The 22,771-nt window shown below is 39.0% G+C and overlaps 3 protein-coding genes and 1 long non-coding RNA gene across 4 annotated transcripts; 2 read left to right on the top strand and 2 right to left on the bottom strand.

The window, feature by feature from the left end:
- The first annotated feature begins 4,946 nt into the window (after positions 1 to 4,946).
- ple (tyrosine hydroxylase ple) lies at positions 4,947 to 10,694 on the top strand. The gene is made up of 7 exons (XM_020946008.2): positions 4,947 to 5,766; positions 6,782 to 6,893; positions 7,250 to 7,372; positions 7,529 to 7,618; positions 7,939 to 8,758; positions 9,048 to 9,174; positions 9,464 to 10,694. The coding sequence occupies exons 1-7, from the start codon at positions 5,698 to 5,700 to the stop codon at positions 9,860 to 9,862; spliced, it is 1,740 nt and encodes a 579-aa protein (XP_020801667.2). The 5' UTR covers positions 4,947 to 5,697; the 3' UTR covers positions 9,863 to 10,694.
- A 359-nt stretch (positions 10,695 to 11,053) lies between these two features.
- LOC147644678 (uncharacterized) lies at positions 11,054 to 13,644 on the bottom strand. Its single transcript, XR_015270136.1, has 2 exons — positions 13,539 to 13,644; positions 11,054 to 11,270 (listed from the first exon to the last, which is right to left on the bottom strand). It is a non-coding gene; the product is annotated as an uncharacterized LOC147644678 (long non-coding RNA).
- Positions 13,645 to 15,704: 2,060 nt separating this feature from the next.
- LOC110178773 (G2/mitotic-specific cyclin-A-like) lies at positions 15,705 to 17,347 on the top strand. The gene is made up of 3 exons (XM_020946016.2): positions 15,705 to 16,121; positions 16,294 to 16,815; positions 16,871 to 17,347. Exons 1-3 carry the CDS (start codon positions 15,819 to 15,821, stop codon positions 17,216 to 17,218), a joined length of 1,173 nt encoding a protein of 390 aa, XP_020801675.2. The 5' UTR covers positions 15,705 to 15,818; the 3' UTR covers positions 17,219 to 17,347.
- LOC110178777 (ras-related and estrogen-regulated growth inhibitor) lies at positions 17,301 to 22,384 on the bottom strand. The gene is made up of 3 exons (XM_020946019.2): positions 21,662 to 22,384; positions 17,838 to 17,968; positions 17,301 to 17,764 (listed from the first exon to the last, which is right to left on the bottom strand). Exons 1-3 carry the CDS (start codon positions 21,747 to 21,749, stop codon positions 17,360 to 17,362), a joined length of 624 nt encoding a protein of 207 aa, XP_020801678.1. The 5' UTR covers positions 21,750 to 22,384; the 3' UTR covers positions 17,301 to 17,359.
- Between the last annotated feature and the right edge of the window lie 387 nt (positions 22,385 to 22,771).

Here is a 22,771-nt window from a genome sequence, read left to right as displayed (position 1 = left end):
TTAAAAAAAAATGTTCTTAACTACATAGCTAGAAAGATTCGCCTGTTGATGCTGATCAAGAATTTATATGGTTTATAGGGTCGGAAACGACTCCTTCACTGCGTTTCATGCTTCTGACTAAAATTAAAATACCTTACAATGGTATGAATATTCGCATTCTATAGGTGGATTTTATATGAACTTTTATCTATAACCCACACCTTAAAAAACTCATAACTGAGCCAAAAAAGCATGAATTTCGATTCGGAAAGCTGTTTTGTGCCAGATTTTAACAGGTTAATAAATCTGGATACCAAAATTAAATATTAAAAAAACTTAATTTTTTGTCAATTTTTCAATGTCAACAATCTAAAAACCTGTTAAAAAATTTGAAAAAAATTTATGAAAATTTGTTTTCTTTCCTATATGCTAAGAAAGATTCCCCTGTTGATGCTGATCAAGAATATATATGATTTGTGGGGTCGGAAATGACTGCTTCACTGTGTTTTACCTTTCTGACTAAAATTAGAATACTCTGCAAGGGTATAATGAAGACTTGAGGAATTCTTTTAATTCCTTGAACCGTATTTTAATTTAATATGTTTTTTTTTTTTTTTGTAAATTGTTATTATGCTTGCCTTAATTATCATCAACCTGAAATAAGTTAGGTTCTTTACAAGTTAATAAAACAAATTTAATGATACCACAAACCGCAATGAATCGGTTTCTGGTTTTGTATAAAATCAATTTTATTTATACTTTTGTTACCAGACTGTAACATTTCCTTTAAATAAATATATATAGTATTTAATGAAAAATAATGCCAAGAACTGTTGACTTTTTTTATTTATAATTAATTATATGTAGCTAGCCTACTTTTTAAGGTCTGCGGCTTCGTTCTTTTATTCTATTATTCTATGTTTATATTCTATAGCAATTTGATAGAACTAAAACCCAACAGGAACTGCTTTCCCCGGATTTTTCAGCATTTCATGCTGACAACTATGATCGATGGAACGAATAATGGACGCAAAAAGAAACTGTACTTCAATATATATTCCCGACTTTGGGCAAAAAAGTGGACTACGTGACTGAGCCAAAACTTAAACATTTTTTTAATAGAACAATGCCACTGTGTGAATGTGTGTGGCACAGTAAAAACCCAATAAAGTCCGAAAAGGTCGTGAAATTTTAATTATAGAATCTAATTTGTTTGAACGCTCTTTTATCTTGATGATTGATCATTAGGTCTAAGAAAAAACCAAACAAAACAAACGAAAAGTAATAGAAAAAAGTAAATCCGTCTTATGTAACAAAAGTTAAAAATTGCAAAAGCCAAAAATCATCGACCTTCGAAATCGGTTCTCAAAGGAGCCATTTCAAATTTATTTTATTTAGTTTTTTTTAGGTTGGCCAACAATTAAACATTGTTTAATGACAGGGAACAACTACTACTACTACCCAGCTTATATAGTTTGCTTCACTTATTATGGTTTGATCATGAGACTTCGAGTTCAATAAAACAAAAAATACATAAATAAAACAAACAAACTGGTTGACCAAACTGGAGATCGTTCCGATCAGAAGCTAACGCAGCTAGTCAACCGTTAAAGGTTCACGGCCAAGGACAAGGAAATCCCAGTGAATGGCCACCGCCGCCGCTCGATCTCCATGAATCACGACCAAGTCAACGCGACTCCGATTCCCGCCCCGATTGGATGTGAAACAATTTTGTGACTTCTGAAACCTTGGGCGTGTACACTTTGCATATTGCTCGCCATAGTCTTAACGCTAGAACGAGCCGTGCACATTTCAATTTAATTATTAAATAAAACAAAAAGAAAAAGAAACAATGAGGTAGAAAATTATGTAGGAAGAAAAAAATTGTGTGAAACCTTAGACTAAAATTGTAATTGGTTTGATTGGCTTCCTAAAAGATTATTGCACATAAATCGGAAGTAAATGTTTACCCAAATGTGAATGGTTCAAATGGGAACTTTTTGCACATGACTAATAAGAAATATTATACGCTGATTAAAGGCTTAAAAGGTTACTGTCTAATTCACAATCTAAAAATTGGCTTTAAATTTGGTTGTATAATTATAATTTTCATCCACATTCTATATAGATATATATATCATATTTTTAGAGCTTTACGTTTACGTTCAATAAATATACATCCCAATTACCAACGCACTTAATGCTTCATAAAAATTGTGCGATTAACCATAATTTATGAACCATTATCCATTTCCTAGCTACCGACGATTGAATCATAAAAACGATCATTGGATTGATCGATCCAATTTGTATAATGAATCTATATGGCGCGGTGATTATGTTTTTGCCTTCCCCCAGATGTTCTCTGCGACTTAATAACTTAATGCTATCCGATCCGATTGGAGCGGATCGAATTCTGTGTGTGTGTGAGCGATGTGTTAGCTCATTATCGGCTCGTTAGCCCACCAATCGCTAGAATTGATCTACTAATTTGATCGACTAGCACTAAGATCGACTGTTAGTTAGTTAGTTAGTCGCACGATGCTAGATGCAGGCTGCAAGGATGACCGGATTGTTGGCGGCAAGTACAAGTGCACATATGTAGATCAATGGCAAATCGCGCTGTATTCGATTTGGTTAAAAGCAGCGGCGAGTGGCTGCCACTGAAAATGAGAATTAAAAAAAAAATATATATATATAGATATAAGTATATATACATATATAATGCCATTCGACGACGATGGCCAAGACCAAATTTAAGTAGCGCCGATAGCCTTACGGCTTACAGGAATGCATAATGTCGCTTCAGGGATGCACTGAAAGTTTCGATATTATGTTTATATAGAAGGACAAATTGTATTTTTAATCTTTTTCCTATCTATATTTTGATTACATTTATTTAGGAAATATATGCTCCGATTTAATAAACTACTCTTTTAAGAATGCATTTATTTTGAGCGAAAACTAATATCGATTAATATTCATGTAAAAATTCGATTTTAAAATAAATATTTTTAAGTACAATCGGTTTTATACCCTTACAGAGTTTTATAATTTCACTCAGAAGCTTTTAACGCTCGAATAAGGCATTTCCAACCCTATAAACCATATATATTCTTGATCAGCATGAACAGGCAAATCTTCCTAGGCATCTAGGAAAGAAAAAAAATGTTGATAATTTTTTATCAAAATTTTAGGCCAGGTTTTTACATTGTTGACATTCTGAAAAATTGACAAAAATTGTAATATTTTAAAAATGTAATTTAGGTATGCAGATTTATTAACCTATTAAAGACTAGCACAGAACAGCTCTCCGAATCGGAATTTATGCTTTTTTGGCTTAGTTATGAGTTTTTTAGGCTGTGGGTTTTCGAAAAATAGTCATATAAAGATCGACCTATTTTTATACTTTTGCAGGGTATTATACTTTCAGTCAGGAGCTTGAAATGCAATGAAGGAGTCAGTTCCGACCCTATAAATCATATATATTCTTGATCAGCATCAACAGGCGAATCTTTCTAGACATCTTCTGGAGAAAAACATTTTTTTCGATTTTTCCAAATTTTTATAAGGCGTTACTCGTTAAAATTGTCAAAAATTGACAAAATTTTGATTTCCTTATATCTGTTTTAATAGTATCCAGATTTATAAACCAAATAGAAACTAACATAGGAATGCTTTCCAAATTAAAATTAATGCCTAATTGCCTTAGTTATGAGTTATTAAAGTTTGATTTGGCGAAAAAATTGTCATATAATATTTAAAGAATCCGAATATTTGAAGATTATCGATTTCCGATTGCTTTAACTTTAGTTTTTTCATTGCTTGTTTTAATGTAAATTTGATATTTATTGACAAAATTAACAAGTAACCATAAAAACCTATATAAGTGTGTATTTATGTTATTTTCATAATTTATTGATAGGGTTCTTTTTGATATATATTGGTACTATGGACAAAGATATTTGTTATTGAAGATTTGCATACCCCTAAGTGCCACCGTAACCCGATCTCGTAATCCCTCAGCTGCAGTCTAAATGCAAATTCCGTTCGCCAGATGTGTTTTAGACGCGGCTTTCAATTATTCCGTAGACATTACTTTTGATATCGACCGTACTTATTATCGCCGACTTAGTTTAATGTGCTACATTTACGCATGCAAATTAGTTGTTAAATGTGCTTTTAAGAAATATAATTGATATGGAGCTGGCTGCCTCCTACTCTCTCGCACGCACATTAGCAAGCATATATTTTATTATAAACACATGTGATCGTTTGGTCACTTCCTGTTTACCCAATGGGTTTTGTTTATCGTCTGACTTTCACTTTGTCCCTATATGTGATCCGCATTTGCATCCGCTCTAGCTCTCTGAGGGGGAATATTAGTTGAGTCATTCAGGATCTAGGGTAGTTTGTTCTTTGTAATGTTCTGGTTTTGTTTCGAAAAGTTCTTTGACTGTTAAAAGGTATCTGTATAATTTACAGATACAGAATTTTTAATTAAAAACGAGTACTAAATGTACTCAAAATTATGTCTTTTATAAAGTTTTAAAGATATCAAGTTTCGCTTTGCATGTTTTTTGTAAGAAAATAATAAAATATTTTTAAAAATAAATTATATTTATACAATTTGATAATAATAATAATATTAAATACATATAATTTATATGTTCTGTTTTAATTATAAAAAAGTCTCCTAATTATTTCGACAATGTCATTTGTGTATCAATTTTGTCGGTGCACATGGCGTATACTTAACATTTGGCCTGTCTCTATTTAAACCATGATTTGTTTGGCTTTGTTTTGCTTTGGGTTTTTTCTTCTTTATTTTATTTTTCTTTGTCAAATGACCCGCTGCCGAGGCTTTTCTTATGACGTTCTGAACGAATTCCAAATGTTTTGGGTATTCTACCCATTCCGACTGACGCGCGCACGCGCTAATGGTTAACCCCGCCTGTTAGCCAAGAGCCGACGTTCTAGCCCGCACTTGAACTTGGTCGATTCTCGGACTTAACCCACTGCTGAGGCTGAGGCTGAGGCTTTGGCTTTGGCTTTGGTCTGGTGAGAGGAAAGGAAACCCCACGGCATCATGGCATCGTTGGCAGAACCCGCTCCCAGCTGGGCAACTACGTCACAGCCGCGTCATGCGAAAACCAGTCATCGTCGTGGGCCAAAAGCAAAGCCGATGCCAAAGCCGAAGCCAGAGCTCGGATCGGGTCGGCTGGGGGGCTTTGGGCCAGGTTCGTTTCGGGGTATTTAAGCGGCGGCAACTCGACCTGGAGCATGCATTGATTCGCTATCATTCGCTCTAAAGACTTGTGCGCCCCTCCAGCCTCAAGTAGTTTGCTGACTCTCTGTTTGTTGTAATACAATTTTGCTGACAAGGATAATAACAAATAAATCACAGTTTTCGAGTTTCGCGAAAAGGATCCCCCAGACAACCAGTTAAAATCGTGAATCTACCCGCCGGAATTCGAGAATTCTTGTCCAGCTCAATTCTAGACGCAAACAGTATTCCAGTCCAGGAGCGCCGATATTTCTTGCCAATAAGCAGTGAAAGTGTCAACACATTTCGAGTGCTTATTTGTCAAAAGTAAACGAGAGAAGCGCAATCCAAGCACCCAAAGCAAATAGTATTCTAAGTGTTTTTCGGCAACACTTTGCGTAAATTTTTGTTAACCCAACACAAAACCCCCTAAAAAACACACACAAAACAAAATGATGGCCGTTGCAGCTGCCCAGAAGAACCGCGAGATGTTCGCCATCAAGAAATCCTACAGTATTGAGGTGAGTTTTTCAAATCAAATTACAAAATTCGAAACGAAAAAGATTCAAAAATTTCAAAAAACCTAACCAAAAGTGAGTTGGTCTACGTGACTGGCCAAAGGTTTTGTCGGTTTTCGTTGACAAAACCTGTTGAAGTAGGCCCACTCTTTAGGAGATCCCGCATTTCTTTATTGCTAATTCAGTTTGGCCAATTGGCTAATTATCCGTTATGTGTGTTGGCCAACTTCACACCTCTAAGAACGGCTCGACAACAGCCTCCAACACCGAGTCCCAGTCCGAGTCGGAGTCTTAAGTTATTATTTAACAAATAAGTGAAAGTGGCTGCCTTTTTGCCCCTGCACTTAGCCTGGCCGAAACAGTCGCGCCTCATTGTTGACTCCGCTTGCTGTTTATGTTTATGCTGCTGGCGACCAAAACAAAATATGAAATCAATAAAAAATGATTCAATGAGTGGGGCATCTTTCATCAGCCTTTTGGCTGGCCCAAAAAAAAAAGCCCACCGAAAAACAAACAAAACCAAAATCCCAGCCGCCGACAGTCAAAACTGCAACTGGGGGAAACCTTCTTCGGCCTCCAAAAAAACAAAAAACAAAAATGTAAACAGTTGCCTGTTGCATTTTTCCCCGAGAATCGCATGGGGATTTTCGTTGGCTTACAGCTACAGAGCCATAACCAAGATATGTCTTCGCCTTGTCGCGGTGACATCGCATTAAATTAACATCCCAAAGTCCCAGCTTTGAATCACAATGCGTGAATGGCGGCGAGGTCTATTCAAGAAACTGAAAGAAAAGATCTGAAATTTTGAGACGCTTTCACGCGCACACATATTACATAAGCTCCCGACCGATAATTGCGCAATATATATCTATATATATTTTTGATTAAAACACTCTGCCGGACTGAGTTTGCAAAGACAGCGAGGCCTGAAGGTCAAGGCAAACCCCAGTGCGAGTCCAATTTCCGTTGCATATCCTGGCATGTCACTAAAACGGATATCTCTCCCTGTCTCTTGCAGAATGGCTATCCATCCCGGCGCCGCAGCCTGGTGGACGATGCCCGTTTCGAGACCCTGGTGGTCAAGCAGACCAAACAAACCGTCCTCGAGGAGGCCCGCAATAAGGCCAATGGTAAGTACATTTTAAGATACCAACAAGTGGCTGTGAAAATGGGATTTAAGTGGGTTTAAATTGGGTTTACATTGGGAGATTTAATATTGACTAAAGTGTTTAAAAAGAATACCTCAAATAGACTTTAAATTTGGTGTTTATTTTACGATTTCTTAATAGCTTTCATTATTAATAAATTCAACAAGTGGTCGTTAAAATATTATTAATTAAATTCCCTTATATTTTGCATTATTTTGATCAAGTAATAATTTGTATTTCCTGAATTTTGTATGTTTTACCTATTTTAACCCCCCAATTATTTATACATTTTAGTTGTTATTTTTATTTACATTTTTATTTATTATTTAACTTTATAGACGAGTCTCTGGAGGAATGCATTCTGCAGGCTGAGGAGCACATTCCCGCCGAGCAGAATGTGGAGCTGCAGGACGAGCAGCCCAATCTGGAGAATCTGCCCATGGAGAACGAATATGTCCCAGGTTAATATTTATTTCAATATGATTTCCTTATTTTCCACACTTTTCTTTTTTATACCCTCCTCCTCCCTTTCTGAGCCTATTATCTTTGATTTGATTACGATTATGATTTTCATGGGCCTTATTATTTTCTTTTCTTTTTATTTGTGGCGTTCTTAGTTGAGGAGGATGTGGAGATTGAACCGGAGCAGTCGCACCAGCAGGAGCAGTCTCAGGGCCAGGAAGCCGGCGAAGAGCCAGCCAAGAACGGTAAGGGGGAGGACCATAAGTAGTACTTAGGCTGAGGGGCTTTTGAAAAGCGTGCGACATTGATTTAAGTGCTTAATATGATAAAGTGCCAGAAGGCAGAAGGACAGAAGGCAGCGGGAAAGCACTCAACAGTCAACCGTTGAAATGTCGCATTTCCCTTTTTCATTTGTTACGCTCGACTTGGCTGGAAATGCGTTTGCCTGGCAACCGAGTCCCAGTCAGCCGCCCACGTAGCCCGCTTATCGCTTACGTGACCCTAAGCCCGTGATGATTGCATCTTACTTTACCAGCTCCCTTTTATTTCTCCTCCCTTTCCCCAGATTACGGCCTCACCGAGGACGAGATTTTGCTGGCCAATGCCGCCTGCTCATCGCCGGAAGCCGAGGCTGCCATGCAGAGCGCCGCTCTGGTGGTGCGCCTCAAGGAGGGCATCTCCTCGCTGGGCCGCATCCTCAAGGCCATTGAGACCTTCCACGGCCAGGTGCAGCATGTGGAGTCCCGGCAGTCGCGTGTCGAGGGCGTGGGCCACGATGTCCTCATCAAGCTGGACATGACCCGCGGCAATCTCCTCCAGTTGATCCGTTCCCTCAGGCAGTCGGGATCCTTCAGCAGCATGAATCTGCTGGCCGAGAACAACATCTCGGTGAAGGCCCCGTGGTTCCCCAAGCATGCCTCCGAGCTGGACAACTGCAACCATCTGATGACCAAGTACGAGCCCGATTTGGACATGAACCACCCGGGATTCGCCGACAAGGTGTACCGTCAGCGACGCAAGGAGATTGCCGAGATTGCCTTCGCCTACAAGTACGGAGATCCGATCCCCTACATTGCCTACACCGATGTGGAGGTCAAGACCTGGCGCTCGGTGTTCAAGACCGTCCAGGATTTGGCCCCGAAGCATGCCTGTGCCGAGTACCGGGCCGCCTTCCAGAAGCTCCAGGACGAGCAGATCTTTGTGGATCACCGCCTGCCCCAGCTGCAGGAGATGTCTGATTTCCTGAGGAAGAACACCGGCTTCTCGCTGCGTCCTGCTGCTGGTCTGCTGACAGCCAGGGACTTCCTCGCCTCGCTGGCCTTCCGCATCTTCCAGAGCACCCAGTATGTGCGTCACGTCAACTCGCCCTATCACACCCCCGAGCCGTAAGTAACTTATGCTTTCAATACACATACAAATATATATATACACTTTCCGGTTCCACTTCAAAGGGGGAAAAGGAAAGGAAAGAGTCCTTTGTTCATGAAGCCTAATTGCATTTGCCTGCCTCGGTTTCCTTTTCCGCTTTTCCCCGGGCCAACTTTTCCCAGCAGCAGCAAATTGGCTGCTGCAGGAACTCACTCCGGCCAAGTCTCATTTGTCCCTGATAATTGCTTTATGCTCTGGCATTTTCCACACTTTTAACAAGCCATTATTATTGTGATTTGCTTACAGTGACTCCATCCACGAGCTCCTCGGTCACATGCCCCTGCTGGCCGATCCCAGCTTCGCCCAGTTCTCGCAGGAGATTGGCCTGGCCTCTCTGGGTGCCTCCGACGAAGAAATCGAGAAGCTGTCCACGGTGAGTTTAGTTTATATTACTATTATTATTTTGATTTTTTGTATTGTTTCTAATTGAGTTGCCAGAGCGACCTTAGAGTCAAGTGTAGAAGTATGACAAGCGGGTTTTCTCGCATTTTTCCCAGCCAAGATCATTGTTTTTAGTCACTGTCAAAGTCACAGAGTCACAGTCATTGAGATATTTGTATGAAAATGAACTACATTTAAAGGCTTTAAGTACCTTTGAGCTCTTAAATCTTTAAGCTTCCCTTTACTTATTCGATTTTCCTTTATATTCCTTGAATTTCCAGGTCTACTGGTTCACTGTTGAGTTCGGTCTCTGCAAGGAGCATGGTCAGATCAAGGCCTATGGCGCCGGACTGCTGAGCTCCTACGGCGAGCTCCTGCATGCCATCAGCGACAAGTGCGAGCATCGCGCCTTCGAGCCCGCCTCGACGGCCGTGCAGCCCTACCAGGACCAGGAGTACCAGCCCATCTACTATGTGGCCGAGAGCTTCGAGGATGCCAAGGACAAGTTCCGTCGCTGGGTCAGCACGATGTCCCGCCCCTTCGAGGTGCGCTTCAACCCACACACCGAGCGCGTTGAGGTGCTGGACTCGGTGGACAAGCTGGAGACGCTGGTGCACCAGATGAACACGGAGATCCTGCACCTGACCAATGCCATTCACAAGCTGAAGCGACCCTTCTAAGGCGGTGGTGGTCATGTGGAGCAGATTATACCAAGAGCAGCCCTAGCCCAAGCCCTAACCCAAACCCTCAAACCACACATACAGGTGCAACGGTCTCATTTATACAAATTAATTTTAAATTGACATACCGCACAATCCCTCGTACATTTTATGATTTCCCCTTATTATTTACTGTTTTTGTTTTTTGTTTTATTTTGTATTTAATTTGTCATCTGAAGTTCTATTTGCCTGCATATTTATTTTGTTGACCATCCTGATCGATCCCTCTCCCCGAAACAAATTCCAATCCTAAGAACATCCGCATATTTATCACCGCAACTATTATTGGACCAAAAAATCGTTAGACTTTTAAGTGATGTGAAAACAAAGCCAAGCAAAGCGAATTAGTGAGAGCTGAGAATGCAAAGTTCAGATACATCCAATAGTACTATATTTACACACAAACCGCTTGTATACTCAGACCCACTACACGCACACAACACAACACAGCACAGCACAACGCAACATGTTTTTGTATTATTATCATCATCTTCTATATTCTTTACCTAGACTATATAGACACGCGATATAGTATTGCCCGGTATTGAGAACTTTCAAATCACACAAGAAAAGCGATCGAAAATGTGAAACGGAGAACAAACATAGAATTTTCTTACATTGTACAATAACTGTAAACGACAATATTACTATTGTGTACTATTATTATTATTATTATCTTATTATTATGCTTATGACTATTACGTATTGTATTGTAGGTATGTAGAGTTTAAACATTATTATTTGATTTAAGTTTTGTGTATTAATAAAATTACAAAATGCAATTGAAAAATAATTACTTCTTTGGTTTATTATTATTTTATGCTTCAAAATTGGCAACTCTAAAGTCTGATTCTGTTTAGGGAATAACATTTTAACACTCAAAAAATATTTACTCACAACAATGAAAGCGAGAAAAAAAGGGTAAGAAAGGAATTGAAATGAATAATAATGGACAATGAACATTATTCATAAAAGGAAATATATTAAATCAAATGAAGTTAAAACAAAAACAAAAGCTTCTTTTAAAACATATTAAATATCCATAAATAATATATATAGATTTCAAAGTTATTTAACCTTGGACCAAAATATATACAACTAAAAGTAATTCAAATCAAAATATATACACATTGGGATCAAGAATATTACATATTTCAAGTTTAAAATAGCGTACAATTTATTGTTGTTATTAATGTTCGATGTAGTTGCAACTTAAATCGAAAGCCGACCAAGTGTTAACATTTCTGCAAGCAATTAACCAAACTATAACTAATCGTAATCGCCCATAAATCAATATATATATATATGTATAAATATATATATTATAGGTATAAAAGCAGTTGGTCCCCAGGCCGATGCTTCGTTGCTTCTGAAAAACAAAGAAACTCGACAATTGCAATTAAATAAAATACAAAAGAATTGAAATTTTATGGCAACCATAGCACCCAGAGTGCAGATATCAAAGAACTATATATATATTTGTCTGTCTATAAATAAAGTTGGAATCGTTTAAACTAAAGAACTACATTTCTGGGAGGGGCAGTGAGAAGTTTTTTTGCACACCTTGAATGGCCAGAGATCCTGTAGTCATGATTAACAATTGGAAAGGGGCCTCTAATGGCAATATATTTAATTCTATTCTCAACCTATGCCAATTTATTTTAATTAGCCAGCTCTGGTAATTAGTCTTAATTACACATGAGCACACACGAGCTGTGTAATTACTATCGTAGAACTTTTCTTTTCTTACTACATACTTTTGATTTTTGATTTGGATTTCTCGTCGTTTGGGAGTTTTTGATTAATATTCAGCCGACAGGCGGGGTATTTAAATGAAAAGCGACAGCTGTTTATAAACATGACCTACCTCAGCATATAAATCTGATAAATAAATAACACCTGAGCGGATTTATCATATGCCAATTACACGAGTACGAGTCCAACTCGGACTTTATTGTGATATAATAATTGGCCGTGTGAATTGGAATCGAATGTGCTAATAGTTTCGAATACCAGCACGGCAACAGCAGCGATCGGCAATTAGCGATCAAATGTGGGCAATATCGAGGGATGAGGTCTGGGGACTGGACTGTGGGAACGCCCACGACGTCGTACAATTATAATGATATTAATATGAAATCGGAACGTTAAGGGACAGATGTATCGAAGCTAGAATGCCCTCGCGCAGGTGTGTTGCCCTCATATATATATGTATACCAGCTAAGTAGTCTTGGGAATTCCCTCCTCCAAGGGGCAAAATTAATTTTAATAGAATTTATGTGAGATATATTAGCTAATTATTGATTTAGATTGGCGGTGGGACTAGTGGGTTTTGCAGGTGTTCTGGAATTAATGCTCATTTAGAAGAGGGACTTATAACATTCAGTCTTCAAATACAGATTCTTCTAGTTAAAAATGTACTTTAGCTCAGACTCAGTTTGAGTTTTAAACTTTTGGGATGAATATGAAGTAATTATAAAGGATTTAAGCTTCAGTTGAGTTAATAATAATCATTAGTATAAGTTAAACTAGTGTTCAGTAGTTAAATCTTAATATTTATATCTTTGATTTTTATTTATTTTTTAGAAATAGAATTGAGCTTTAAAAAAGATTTTTAACTCGAGTAAATATTTATAAATCCAAGATTATTTATAATCCTTTATCCTTTTCGGATATTTATTTTAGGGATAATAATAAAATCCCCATATAAGTTTCTAGTCTGAACCCATTGCCACCCCTGATATACCCAATTAGCACTTGGTAAGAGTTAACTTAATGACACTTGCTCATATATATCGATATATCTCCATTATAGATGGCCATTAGTTAATATTTAAAGAATAAATTCAAAGCTAAGGCTGGGCATTTATCAACTTTACTCGGCTTTTGTTCAAGCCGATTTGGGTCAGGTTTATGGTAAAGGCCTGCCGTCCAAGTGAGCCATGTGGGAAGGCATGGACATGGACTACGTGCCGCCGTGCTGTCCATAAGGTTCTCTACGGCTACGACTACGACTACGAGTACGACTACGGCCTGGTCTTCTGTCAAGGTCACTGAGCAAATGGGTTAGGGTTGCAGGAAATGCTGGGGGTTTGGGTTTGTTGAACCGACGACGACCAGGTAATTGCCGGAAGCCCAATGCACTTTGCAATTAAACACTTTTCATTAATTGTTTAAGTTTCTTGCACAGCGAAACGAGAAGAAAATAATAAAAACAAGAATAAAGGCGAGGTGGCGGTGCCGGTGTCGGTGGCGAGCGAAACACGTTTCATTTACAGCCGCCGCAACATTTCAGATTTGGCTAATTAAAGTCGCATAAAAAGCCAAAAAACAAAACAAATCCAAAAGCCAAGGTTAGCTGGAGCTTGGCTTTGACAGTAGCAGCCAAAGGAATTAACTAGAACAAGTCTACACTACACACGGCCATTAGCAGTTGGTATTTGGGATTTGGCTTTGGCCAACAATCGAATATCAAAGTCAATGACTTACAGGCTTGGCGGCTGGCATGGCCAAATTCTGCTTGGCCGCCGCCATTTCGTGCCAATTAATCGCGGTTTTCTGTTTTTTTGTCTTTTAGCAGATTTTCGATTTTCGTTTAGTATCTTTGCAGCAAAGGTGAAGGAGGTGCTAATCTTACCTTGCAGCCAAACCGTTAGCCGGACCGCTGCACACTATGTGGGTTCTTGGCCCGAGGCGCGCACCTGTTGTTGGCCGCTGGTTCTAATTTAAATGATCGAGCATTTATAATCGTCAGGCTAATTAGACTATAAACGGGTTTCCAACCCCTAACATAAAGGCAGTCATTCAGTTAGTTAGACGGTGATTTGCATGTCCGTGCCCACAGCTGGTCTCATGAATATTTAGGGGCGTGCGAGAGATGTAAGCAAGTGTGATATTTATAGATTAAATACTATTCATAATATTAGACATTTTTATCATGGCATATAAGTTGTATTACAATTAATTAGGGGTTTCCTCCAAATATTGTTCCTTGTGATTTGAATTCCCCAAGGAAAGAGTGTATTTCTCTGATGCAAAATGCTCTATTTTCTAAATCCAAATGTCACAGGTCCATAATTAAAGACTATTACAGCACCAATTGGCCAGACAATTACGAGGCCAGCTGCACGATTGCTAAACAGTTCAAACAACTTTAGTACAGAATATCTAGATGTGGGGATATACGACACCTGGCCCAGATATAAGTGCTGCTGCTCCAGCCGGTAGCCAAGGGCCCCAGATACCAAGACCACTTTCGATCATAAATTAAAATTAGAATTTTAAATGCGAAACTAATTAGGCAAGAATAATAAAAAATAAAAAAAAGACAGCAGGCAAAAAATACACAGAGTTAATAAGTACTTAAAAGTAGGTGGAGAAAACCTGTGAGATTTCATGCCGTAAGCCGTCAATGTTATTAAACAATTGCAAGAAAATCGTGCATATGATTTCCCATTAGCAGTTGCCAGGCCAGGCCAGCCGCCCTGTCTGCGTTTCCAGCCAGGTGCTGTGGTCTCTCGATCTTGGTCTTGGACTTGATCGGCAACCGGGGCGCATGCGCGATAATTATTGCAAATATCGGCACGCGATAGTCGCAATTTCGTTGATTTTGGATCTTCGATTCTGCGCATCATCATTGGTGTTCCCATTCATAATAGTCATCAGTTCAGAGTCAATATTATGGTTTTAGCTGAGCAAACAGATCGGGATCGGTCGGAAAGCCAGAAAGAGAGCTGACGCAATGTCAACAATGGATGTGCCGTGAGCTGATTTCCCAGTTTGTCGTCCACATTGGGGCAGCACTTGGAGAAACACTTAGGGGTTATTAAATACGACTCCAGTTAGATCAGTATTGAAAGTAAGTTTAAAATAAAGATATATCCATTTCTTATGATGAAAAATTGTATTAAATTTAAAATATCAATGTTACCAAATGATTTTGAAATGCAATAATGCTGTAGTATCATAGTATTTTAGTTATACATTATGAATTCTTCCATTTTTCACAGTGCAGTACTTGCGGGAGTCTGGAGCCGAAAGTCTTAAGTAGATTTACACGCCTCACTTGGCCCACTTGTTGACTTTGGCTAATTAAAAGTCGTGCACACGCGCTCTCCAAGCGGAAGTTTGTCCAGAGTTCGGGAGGAATACCAAAGGTCACACTTTTCAGATCGGGAATCACTCTTGAAGTGACCTTATACTTTGTTGTCTAATATTAGGGTTGTTAGGTTAATTATTTATGTATACATAGTAAGGTAACACAAGTGTGACAATAAAATACAACTAATTGAGATTGTATAATAGTATAATATTTATATTCAATATTAAAAAACAAAATGCATTTCAGAAAAATTCATATTCGTTTTGCTACTGTTTCCATTACAAGTTTAATAATTATCTATATTTAGAAATTGATTATAAAATACTTAAAATCTGAAAGATTTTAAGATAAAGATGAGGTTTTAACGGTTATTTAGTGGCTCCATAATTAAACATATTTTACACGTTCAGAATCGAGAAACTATAATGTTCAGTGACGCCAAGGTAAAGCTTGAATATGCGATATTTGGTGGCGCCACTAAATAAACCTCTGAAATGTTCAGAAAGCTTTTTCAATATAATTTGAGAACTGGCAAAAGCTGAATGCAGCGAAATGCCGCTTTTAGCTTTGGATAAAATAAGGAAAATATATAATATATTTTATCCATATTAGAACTTAAATTATAAAAACATTCTTTCAATGAAACCTTTAATGGATTTAGGATCCAAGTAGGCCAAAATTTTCCTTCCACTTTCAGCTTTCTTGCATTTCTCACATATCATATATTTCATTCTGTGAACGAATCTCAAACGGAAATCAGCTCCAATTTCGTATAAATATATATATATTGATATTAAAGAAAATAAAGAAACAACGATGGCACACTTTCAGATCTACGAGGATAAGGACAACAACAAGGAGAACTCCACTGTCAATGTGCTGACCAGAGGCAAAAATACAAAGCAACCTCTAGGCTTGCTTAACACCAATAAGATCAACCAAAAGAACAATGCTAAACCCTTCGGCGAATTGGTAGAAATCCACAAATTTGCAGCTAAGAAATCGAACGAGCTGCTGCCAGTGATCGAGCAGCTCGAGTCTATATCCCTTCCCCAGGATGAGGTAGATAGCATTCCCATGTCCGTGGACCGGTCATCTACAGAAGTATTTAGTTCCCAGGTGAGTTTCTTAATTATTATAGATTATATATATTGTTTTTATAATATTTGTATATGAAAATATTTATTTTCATTCAGATTATAGGGAATTTCCATAGTTAAATCATTAAATTAATATTCTTTGAGATTGTTATTGGATATTTCCTTAATTTACGTACGTAATTTCCCAAAAGGTTATCCAGAAACAAGCTACCAGAGTGTCTTCTGCCTACGATGAGGTCCACTATCAGAAGGACATCCTAGTCAATTGTCGCGTGGGCGAATTGAAAAATCGTCCACAGCCTCTCTATATGGTCCGCCAGAAGGACATCTGTCACAAGATGCGCTCCGTCCTGATTGACTGGCTTGTTGAGGTGACTGTGGACTATGAAATGAACTCAGAGACGCTCTACCTCTGCATTTCCTTCATCGATCGCTTCCTCAGCCAGGTGGCTGTGAAGCGCTCCGTGCTGCAGTTGGTGGGCACAACGGCCTTGTTTATAGCCTGCAAGTTTGAAGAGATGACCCCGCCGCAGGTCGAAGAGTTAATCTACATCACTGACGACAGTTATACCAGGGAGGAGATACTTAACATGGAGCGATTCATGCTGAAGATACTCTCCTTTAATCTTGTGACCCCAACTGCCTATGCCTTTGTCAAGATGTATGCGGTGATGTGCGATGAAATGTGTGAGACTTTAAAGAGTTTGGCAATGGTAGGAACACCAAAATCTAATATTTTCTATAGTTTATCCTGTTTGCCATTCCTAGTACATTTCGGAGCTATCTCTACTGAAGGGGGATCCCTTCCTGCTCTATTTGCCTTCTATGATATCGTCTGCGGCCCTCGCCTTGGCTCGTCACATCCTGGGCATGGAGATTTGGTCTCCTCAGCTAGAGCAGATCACCACATACAAGTTAAAGGACCTAAGAACTGTGGTTCTGGCACTGTCCAGCAACCATAGATCAGCCAAAGGACTTAAGCTTCAGGGCATTCAGAAAAAGTACAAAGGAAAGCAGTACGGAAATGTGGCCGAAATCGATGATCTTGAGCTGACCCAAGATCGGTTTGACCTGCTAAGTGTGGCTTACGAAGCCAAACACAGCACTAGGATCTAAACAGGTTTTAAATTGCAGTTTAGTTGGATTTATGTTTATGATTTCATAATGTTAAAATTAATTTAAAACTTTGCACCCTTACGATCGTTTTAATAAAAATGTACATTTATTTACATTAAGATTTCACCAGCCATCTCTCTATCAGTCTTTTGGCAAATTACTATCGCTCTTCCCCCGACTATAGGGACGTGCTCCGCCCAGCATCCTTTCCAGCAGGCTCTGCTTGGACTTCCTCTTGGAGGCCAGCACTTCCTTGCACAGCTCATTGAAGACCTCGGCCACCTGGTCCACATGATCGGCGGCAGAGACCTCACTGAATTTGCACTCAAAGTCCTTGGCCAGGATTTCGCCCTCGTCGCGGCTCACCTGCCGCAGGTGCACCATATCCACTTTGTTGGCACAAAGCTGGACAGGTGTGTCGGACTGTAGATCGGATTTAGCACGGCGTATATAGTTGAAACTCTTGCGATCTGTGATGGAGTAGACCAAGAGCAGGCCATCGGCCCATTGGACGAGTTCCGAGGCATTGGGGTATTCGTCTTCGGCCTGGAGCAACATTAAATAATATATACAAAATTATTATAGGGGAAAAGTTAAGGAAATAGACTTCATTGGCAACCTTGGGACAGGTATCCAGTATTTCAAACAGAACCGGCTCACCATCCACCATCGCCTCGTGCTTGTATCGATTCTCTGTCTGATGATCGTACTCGCCGATGTAACGCTTTGTCAAGAAACGAACGATTAGGGCTGCAATTAATTTAAATTAAACAAAAAGAAAAAAAAACCATTTACGTAACATGAATTTAATTTATAGCTGCTTCCGCTATCAGCGAGATCAGGTGTAAACCAGGGGCACCGCCCTCCTAGACAGTGAGCAACCCTCCCAGCCCATGTCCTGGATTTGGGTCAGCACTTAAGCGAGCGTGAAGCAGCGGCAGGCTGGAAAAGCAACCAAAGAAAACCCCTTGCAGCAAGCAGCAAGCACCAAGCACCTCGCACCGGGGCAGGTGGAAAATGCGCCTTGTGGGGTTAATAAACCCTCCACGGCTGAGCCCTAAAGTTGCGTGTCGCGGGCTAACAAACACCGCTGTCCTTCGTAGGCCTCAAGTCCTGCCAAGGAACGGGGTGTGTGTGTGTGTGTGTGTGTGCGAGTGTCCTTAGCCGGTGGTCATTTCCTATGCAAGTGCTTTGAACCCGCAGCAGGAGCAACAATAACAACAGCAGCAGGAGCGACAGGAACAACGTTGGGAACCGAAACCTCAGGCGCCACTTCAACCAAGAATGACAATGACTATGCCAAACAGACGAGTATCTAATGCTTCAACTTGTGTGAGTTACACCCCTAAAATTAACATAAAGCGTTTTCTTACATACTATTTAAAGAGTTTTTAATTTGTACTAGCAAATAAATTCAAAATAAAGGCTTTAGCTGGGAGAAATATATTAAAATTAATAATTACATGCAAAGTAAGCTCCTTAACCTTTCGAAAATAAGCTTCATTGACTAAAAAGTTTCTAATATTTATATTATATTTTTAATTTTACAATCCCTATTTATAATTCCCAATTAACTTAAGTTTTTCTTTGCCAAAATCCAGCTTAATCAATAAATCCTGTATTTGTTTGCATGTTTCATTCCTTTTCTGTGTGTGGCCCGTTGCCTTGGTTGCCTCGCGACTTTTTAACGACATTTTCATCATTTATTTTCCCAACACCGCATTCATGCCGGCCCCGTGCTTTTTCTCTCACTTTTTTAAATTTATGTTTTCCGAACTTTTCTTCCTTTCTTTTTTATTTCGCCACGAGGTCAACGTTTAAATATTTCGACGCACGACGACGGCGGCGACGATGGCGTCTTCTCCGCCTGATCGTGTCTATGGCCAGCAGATTCTTTAATTCCGCCGGACGGTGGGCTGTGGTGGGCGTGGACGTGTGTATATCTAGTTGTGGGCGGTTTAATTGCCACAGGCGCAGGCACAAAAATATTTTGGCCAGAGAGTGCCGGCTGAATGACATTAAAATATGTAGCAATAAATTTATTAAACATATATGCGCATTTGTCATTATGTGTTTTGTGGTCTCTATTGGAATAAATTCCATTTATTGTTGGTTATACTAATATAGAATTTTTAATTTTTCGGACAATATGCTAATAATTAAAGCCAATCTTTGGGTACATTTTTATACCTAAGATATTATTTTAGGCCTCTCCATTTTTATCCCACTTTCGTTCGAATTGTTTAAAACTTTTATTTACTTTTTTCTCATTTCTATTAATTTATAAAAGAGCTTAAAAATCAACCTCATCCATTATCCCAGCTAGACATAGCTCATTCGTTTTCCACAAAAAAGCCTCGCCCTGTTTTCCAACTTTCCTGCATTCTGTGCAAACATTTTTCCCCGACTTTTATCTCTACATTTTTATATTTATTAGTGGAGCATATTTTCTAGTCATATTTCATTCGAACGTTTTTTTTGTTTTATTTTGCATTCAAAATTATTCGTTGACCGGCGACATATAGGACGCAGGTGTAACCCGAAGTTGACAGAGTATAAATTCTCCCAGCTAAAGTCAGAGAGGCATCGTCATTATGGGGCCCCGAAAACAAAATGTTACAAATTAAAATTATTTCGGGGCTTCCCGGGTTGTACGTGATGTCTGACAGGGAACATCAATTTGTACTAAGTCGCCCGCACCAAAGAAATATGCAACTTCTCTGCCACGGCAATGATCCATGATCCCTGATCCCCACTGAGTAGCTACTTATATGTGATAGGTGCACTGAGAAAAATATGTCTAGATTATGGAGAATTTTTTGAAAGTTATAATATATATATATGCGTTGCAAGACAAATAAGGTTGTGAGCTCTAAAATGTTTAATAATCAGAAATAAATTCTAATTCTAATACGATAGACCAGTCAAATAAATTAAACAAGAAAGGGAAAGGTCTTTGGGAAGTCCAAGTATAAATTATGGTATATACTTGGATACTTGGAGCTTGGAATTGAGTCATAGGATATTTTCGATATCTTTCTATGACAAAAAATCTCATAACTAAGCCACAAGAGCATTAATTTTAATTCGGAAAGCAGTTCAGTGTTAGTTTTTATTAGGGTAACAATCCTACATACCTAAATTTAATTTTAAAAATTTTAACATTTTTGTCAATTTTTCAGAATGCTAACTTTGTAAAAACCTGGTCTAAAATTTTGAAAAAAATTTTCAATTTTTTTTTTCTTTCCTATATGTCTAGAAAGATTCGCCTGTTGATGCTGATCAAGAATATATATGATATATAGTGTCGGAAATGACTCCTTCGCTGCGTTTCATGGTCCTGACTGAAAGAATAATACCCTGCAAAGGTATAAATGTAGGTCAATCTTTATATGACGATTTTTCTATAACCCACAGCATAAAAATCTCATAACTAAGCCAAAACAGCATTAATTTCGATTCGGAAAGCTGTTTTGTGCTAGTTTTTAATAGGTTAATAAATCTGCATACCTAAATTACATTTTTAATATATTACAATTTTTGTCAATTTTTCAGAATGCTAACTTTGTAAAAACCTGGTCTAAAATTTTTAAAAAAATTATCAATTTTTTTTTTCTTTCCTATATGTCTAGAAAGATTCGCCTGTTGATGCTGATCAAGAATATATATGGTTTATAGGGTCGGAAATGATTTCTTCCCTGCGTTTTAAGCCACTGACTGAAATTTTAATACTCTGCAAGGGTATAATGTCACCTGTGCGTATACGTAATATTTAAATCAATAATATTTATTAAATCAATTTTAAGCCGGAAAGCAAGCAAATTAAATAACATTTAATACATGAAAATGTTTAATTAATTTAGGAAATGTGAAGCAAAGGTATTCTAATTAATATTTTCCCCCTTATCAAAGTTAAAAGTTTTATTTGATTGACCGTATATTTTCAATAATGCTCGATTTTTTTCCCTTAATTTAGGCAACTCTAAGTAATTTGTTTATGGTTTTCAGTGTACAACCCCGTGTGTGTGTGTGTGTGTGCGATGTGCTCATGGCCCATCATAAATTAGAGCATGGCCTGGTCTTTTTGGCCAGAGGAGCCGCTTGTCAAATCGAAGGAAAAGGCGGTGGAAAAGCGATTAAAGCGGCGGGCAGGCAATGCCAAAGTGCCAGCACTCTGTCTGTGCATCTCTCGCTCTTTGTATCTGCGTGTGCGTGTGTGTATCTGTGTGTATGCTGCTGCCACTTTATAAACAAAACAAACAACAGAGTCTAAATATACACGAATCGGCGATTGCTCAACTAATTTGCTGTTGTTGCTTGGCATCCATGCCACAAGTATCTATCGGATGGGTCTGCTGCCGCCGCCATGGCACTTACTGGTGGCTAGCAAAGGCTACTGAGTATATATATCTCCGTCCACCGATATCTGTGGAGATATCTTACCACTCTTGCCAACGCTGGGCGCCCCAATTACGGCGATCTTCAACTCCGTGAGCGTGGACTTCTTACGTCGAATCCCACGCGTGGTCATCTTTACGTCTTTCTCTCTGAGTATCTAAGTATCTGAGTATGTGAGTTAACCGAGTTTCCTGAGTTTCCAGAGCTCCCTGAGTTAGTTTCTCCTAGATCGATAGATAGATATTCGATTTCTGCAGGTGTGTGCGTGTTTTTTTCCGTTTTAATTATCCAATTGTTATTGGTTGTTTCATTTCAATGTCAAAACAGGCGCAAGAAATGCGTTTAAAATTACAGGCAGCACAGCACATCGAATTTCGCGTTCATTTCGGAAAATTAATGAGTTTTCATCTGGCAGAGCAGCAGGTTATTTTCGAAATAAAACAAAATTGGTGCAAAAAAATGTGTGTCTTGGGATCGAGCATTTTTTGGGATTACGGAACGGACACAGGAATTGACGCGATTCAAGGCGCACTGCACTTTGCCATGTGTGGAACCGAGAAAATCATTTATTTATTTATTTTAACCATCAATTTTTGCGCGAATCCCAACTGATGTGTGGAGTGTGTCTTTTATTGTTCTCTCTTTCCCTCTCTCTCTCTCTTTGTATCTGTCAGGAGCCGTATCTGTATCTGTATCTGTATCTGTATCTGTATCTTTGACCGCCCGCCTGAGATCCGTGTGATTTGCGCGGCCAACGGATTTCTACTGAAAGAGCCAAGGAGAATCGTGGCCGTGGAACGATCCACCGATCGGCTCTTTAGCTTTTTCAGCTTTTCGCGAGCGAACCAAAAATAGAAAGCACGGAGAGATACGGAGAGTCTATGGCTGATTCTGATTCTGATTCCTATCCTATACCAATTCCATTTCCAATTCCCATTCCTTTTCCGATTCCCATTACGATCTCTGGTCGCATTCCCAGACACGCGCCCAGCAAAGGGTTAAAGCCAAAGAGATCTCCACTCTCGGCCAATAGGCTAATCGGTGTCATCGAAAATAGCCCCCCATTCGATCTAATGGGGGATTTCGGAATCATCATCATTTATTCAGAGCCCCAAATCGAGTGACTGTCGTCGGCGGAAGACAAATGCAACTGCA

The sequence above is a fragment of the Drosophila serrata genome, unplaced genomic scaffold, assembly GCF_035046125.1.
Source record: "Drosophila serrata isolate PLE 108 unplaced genomic scaffold, ASM3504612v1 contig_116, whole genome shotgun sequence".
NCBI classification, from domain to species: Eukaryota; Metazoa; Arthropoda; class Insecta; order Diptera; family Drosophilidae; genus Drosophila; species Drosophila serrata.
Note: the sequence above shows the minus strand (reverse complement) of the source record. Positions and strands in the feature narration are given on the sequence as shown.